Here is a 3,797-nt window from a genome sequence, read left to right as displayed (position 1 = left end):
CAATGCTAGATTTTGTTCTCTCAATACATCCAAAAATTATCATAAAATAATTTATACACATACTGCACGAATAGAGCAACTGCTTTGGATTGACACATTAATACAATAACATAAAAATAAAGTGTACTGTATTATGAACACTGTTTGTGAATCAAACTACTGATTTTGATTGATGTGTGTTAGTTATAATAACGAATGATGTTTAAAGCGAGAACCTACCATACTATGTTCATCGTCTTCACATGTCTGCAGCATTCAATGAGATAAACCAAGTCATCCTCGTCTGTACACTTCACCTTTTCCAGAATGAGACGCTTCATGTGCTTGGTGTGTTCCTTGATGAGCAGACCAAGTCCTCTCATTGTCTCTCTAGATACGCGACACTTCTCTGATGGGAGTGAGAACGGTGCTTGAAGTTTGATCAATTTGAGCTTCCGGCCTCCAGTCCGACGAAGACCAGCCGTGATATTGGCTATGTCTCCATCTGCCTCATCGATAATGATATCGATATATACCAAGCCAGGGAGTGATGAGATCAACCCTTCAGAGCATCGTGACGTCACTCTCTCAGTTGATATATTTGTGATGGATGGTAGCTCAGGAAGAGATGAAGGGAAACTGATAGATGAGTCAGAGATAGTGAGATGGTTAAGTGAGGTGAAGGAACTCAGACAGGACCACACTCTCGTAGTCATCTCTGGAGACAGTTGACATTTGGTTATCTGAAGAAAAAAAATGAAAACAAATTCGTGCATATATTAAAAATGTTGTTATATGAATAACAAAACGTTTTTCAAGCGTGATTATTATTCACTATTTATTGGTTGGATAGATGCTACAGGAATTAACAAATTGAGTAATATATATCGCTAGTTAGTAAAAAAAATGATGGCCTTATATATTGGATCTTTAGACATCTCGAAACGTTTTATTTCGGCGAGAAAAATGTAATGTCCTTACTTCGAGATAATGTTCTGCACGTTCAGTCACACAATAGAGACTACTTTATTAATTTTACATTTTTGCATACGAAATTTCATAAGACATTGCACTACTCTTTTCATATACTTGCTTTAATTTCCAGAAAAAACACACAACACGATTTTTCAAGTATTTATATGAAGTTCAGTTTCCTCTGTTTTGTGTGATTGGTTATTTTTAATTTTGTGAGTATACGGATGGTTTATGTCTGTTTCGGTATTTTGGCGGCCACTTAATGTTTGGCACAGAGCCCTGGTTTTAACCAGCATGACGAAATGAATTACAACCATCGCGAATTTATTTCAGTTTCAATTTACCTGGGTAGCCCCTTCAGTTACGACAATGCTTTGGTGAATCCCCCCCCCAAAAAAAAAAAAAAAAATAATAATAATAATAATAAATAAATAAATAAATAAATAAATAAATGAAAATAAAATAAATATATGAATAGATAAAACGATAAATAAATAGATAAATAGAATGCATGAAAAAAAGAAATATCATAAAAGGTATATGTTGATTCCCTGGCACATATCTTGAAGGGGGAAAATATAACATATTACAGTGATTGATCTACTCCTGTGCTAGTACAGTCAAACTGTATTAACAGTTTTAAAAGGAAAGTTGACCTTGACAAAAGTTTATTGCAATAATAGCCAGAAGAATGGAAGAAAAATATTGGCATATTTTTTTTAAAGAAAAATCCATCAAAGAATAACAAAATTATTAGAATTTTAATTATTTGATTTGTGACGTCATATGCCACAACTTTCCTGCATATCGTAACGTCAAAAACCAAGGAAATTTCATTTTCTCCGAAAATCTGAAATGGGTTTTATTGTACTTCGTTTTATTAATAGACAATCATTTTGCGGCCGTTAAAAAATGTGACACCCACTCGTTTATGACGTCACATCTGCGAAATTATAAAGCTTAATACCTTTCTTTATCTTTTATGGAATTCGCTCAACCTTCACCAATATTTTTCAACTATTTTTTGGCTATTTTTATCTCATCCGGCCCGAAGGGCCAGATGAGCTTATGCCGTGGCGTGGCGTCCGTCGTCTGTCGTCCGTCCACAATTAAAAATGCTTCTTTTTCGCCGTTTCAAGTTCGATTTCCATTTTCTGTTTGCTTTAGGTGGGGAATTCAAAACTTCTACACAGTATTTTGAAACTCGTTAAATATGCTAATTTATTTTTCAAAATTCACAAAAAAATGCTTCTTCTTTTTTTTTAATTGACCGATTTTGATTGTGTTGCTTTCATCTGGTAGAGCTTTATGAGGTTCATCAAACTTCTACACATAATTTTTTTAAATTTTGACCAGAACAATTTTTATGCTAACTTATGCGAAATTAATTTATGCATATTAAAAAAAAACCCACATATAATGCCTCTTCTTCTTTATTTGTAGACCAATTTTGATTTTGTTTTCCTTCCATCTCGCAGAGCTTCATTAGGTTCACCAAACTTCTACACAAAGTTTTTAAATTTGGAGAAGAAAATTATTTATGCTAATTTATGCAAAATTAATAAATCATCTGTAGAAAATGCCTCTTCTTAATTTGTTGACTAAATTTCAAAATGCTTCTTCTTCGTCATTTCAAGTCTGATTTTAATTCTGTTTGCTTTATATGATAGCATTATGTGGGGGGTTCAAAACTTCTACACATAATTTTGAAACTCATTAAATATGCTAAGTCATGCGTATTTTTTAAAATTCACATAAAATGCTTCTTCTTTTTTAATTGTTGATCGATTTTGATTTTTTTTTCTTCCATCTGGTAGAACTTAATGAGGTTAACCGAACTTCTACACAGAATTTTGGAATTTTTTAGTAGAAAATTATTTATGCTAATTTATGCGAAATGTATTCATTATTCACAGAAAATGCCTCTTCTTTATTTGTTGACCGATTTTGATTTTTTTTTCTTCCATCTGGTAGAGCTGCATGAGGTTCACCAAATTTGTACAGAAAATTTGTCTAGAAAATTATTTATGCTTTTTTTTCATATTTCAATAGTATTTTATTGATACTTTCCAATAAAACATATGATACAGATCGATAAGGATACATTCATACTTTTTGTGTTTACACATAATAATGCATATAACAAAGAAAGTACTGGTTCGTTACATTCAATTAGTGATTTGAAGTGAATAGGTGGCATAATACATTTCCATTTTCTTTGATGGATATACAACTTCCCCTTCCTTTTAGCGATGTGCATTTCTTCTGTGTACGAAGAAAACAACATTCTTTTAAAATAGTCAATGCTTGGCTTATTGTTACCGTTTATGCTCGTGTAAATACACCTCTTTGCTATAAGTAAAACATGATTCTTTATTTTAGCATCTTGTTTGTCATGTAAAAATCCAATAATCATGGTCTGCTCGCCTAGTGTTGAAAAATCCAATATCGATAAATAAGTCTTGAATTCATCCCATAATATTTGTACATAATTACAATACCATAGTGCATGTTCTAAGGTTTCATATTCTTTTCAACCCAAAGAGCATTCTGGTGAATCTTTTATTTTCATTTTATACAGCCTATAGTTAAAAAACAAAATGTTGTTTAGGACTTTGAACTGAAATTCTCTAGTTTTTGTGTCAATGGTTGTATTTATCATTATCTTTCTAACTTTGTATAATTAGGAATCACTTAAACTGCGTAACTGCATGTATTTACCCTTTAATCGAAAAGAACTGAGAGATTGTTCTCTCTTACTTTTAACCAAATAATCGTAAAAGTTTTTGCTACGTAAAGACTTAACTTCTCTAAATGTAACCGGCATTATTATATTGTCTTTT

General features: G+C 31.8%; 1 protein-coding gene across 1 annotated transcript; it reads right to left on the bottom strand.

Moving 5' to 3' along the window:
* Positions 1 to 215: 215 nt before the first annotated feature.
* LOC135154438 (uncharacterized) lies at positions 216 to 721 on the bottom strand. Its single transcript, XM_064100584.1, has one exon. The coding sequence runs from the start codon at positions 693 to 695 to the stop codon at positions 216 to 218; it is 480 nt and encodes a 159-aa protein (XP_063956654.1). The 5' UTR covers positions 696 to 721.
* Positions 722 to 3,797: the final 3,076 nt, after the last annotated feature.

This window comes from Lytechinus pictus, chromosome 6 (genome assembly GCF_037042905.1).
Source record: "Lytechinus pictus isolate F3 Inbred chromosome 6, Lp3.0, whole genome shotgun sequence".
Classification (NCBI taxonomy): domain Eukaryota; kingdom Metazoa; phylum Echinodermata; class Echinoidea; order Temnopleuroida; family Toxopneustidae; genus Lytechinus; species Lytechinus pictus.
This window is presented reverse-complemented; position numbering and strand designations above follow the sequence as displayed.

Bases quoted from the DNA above. Each gene is read 5' to 3' on its own strand.
- LOC135154438 (XM_064100584.1), bottom strand. From the start codon at position 695: ATGACTACGAGAGTGTGGTCCTGTCTGAGTTCCTTCACCTCACTTAAC.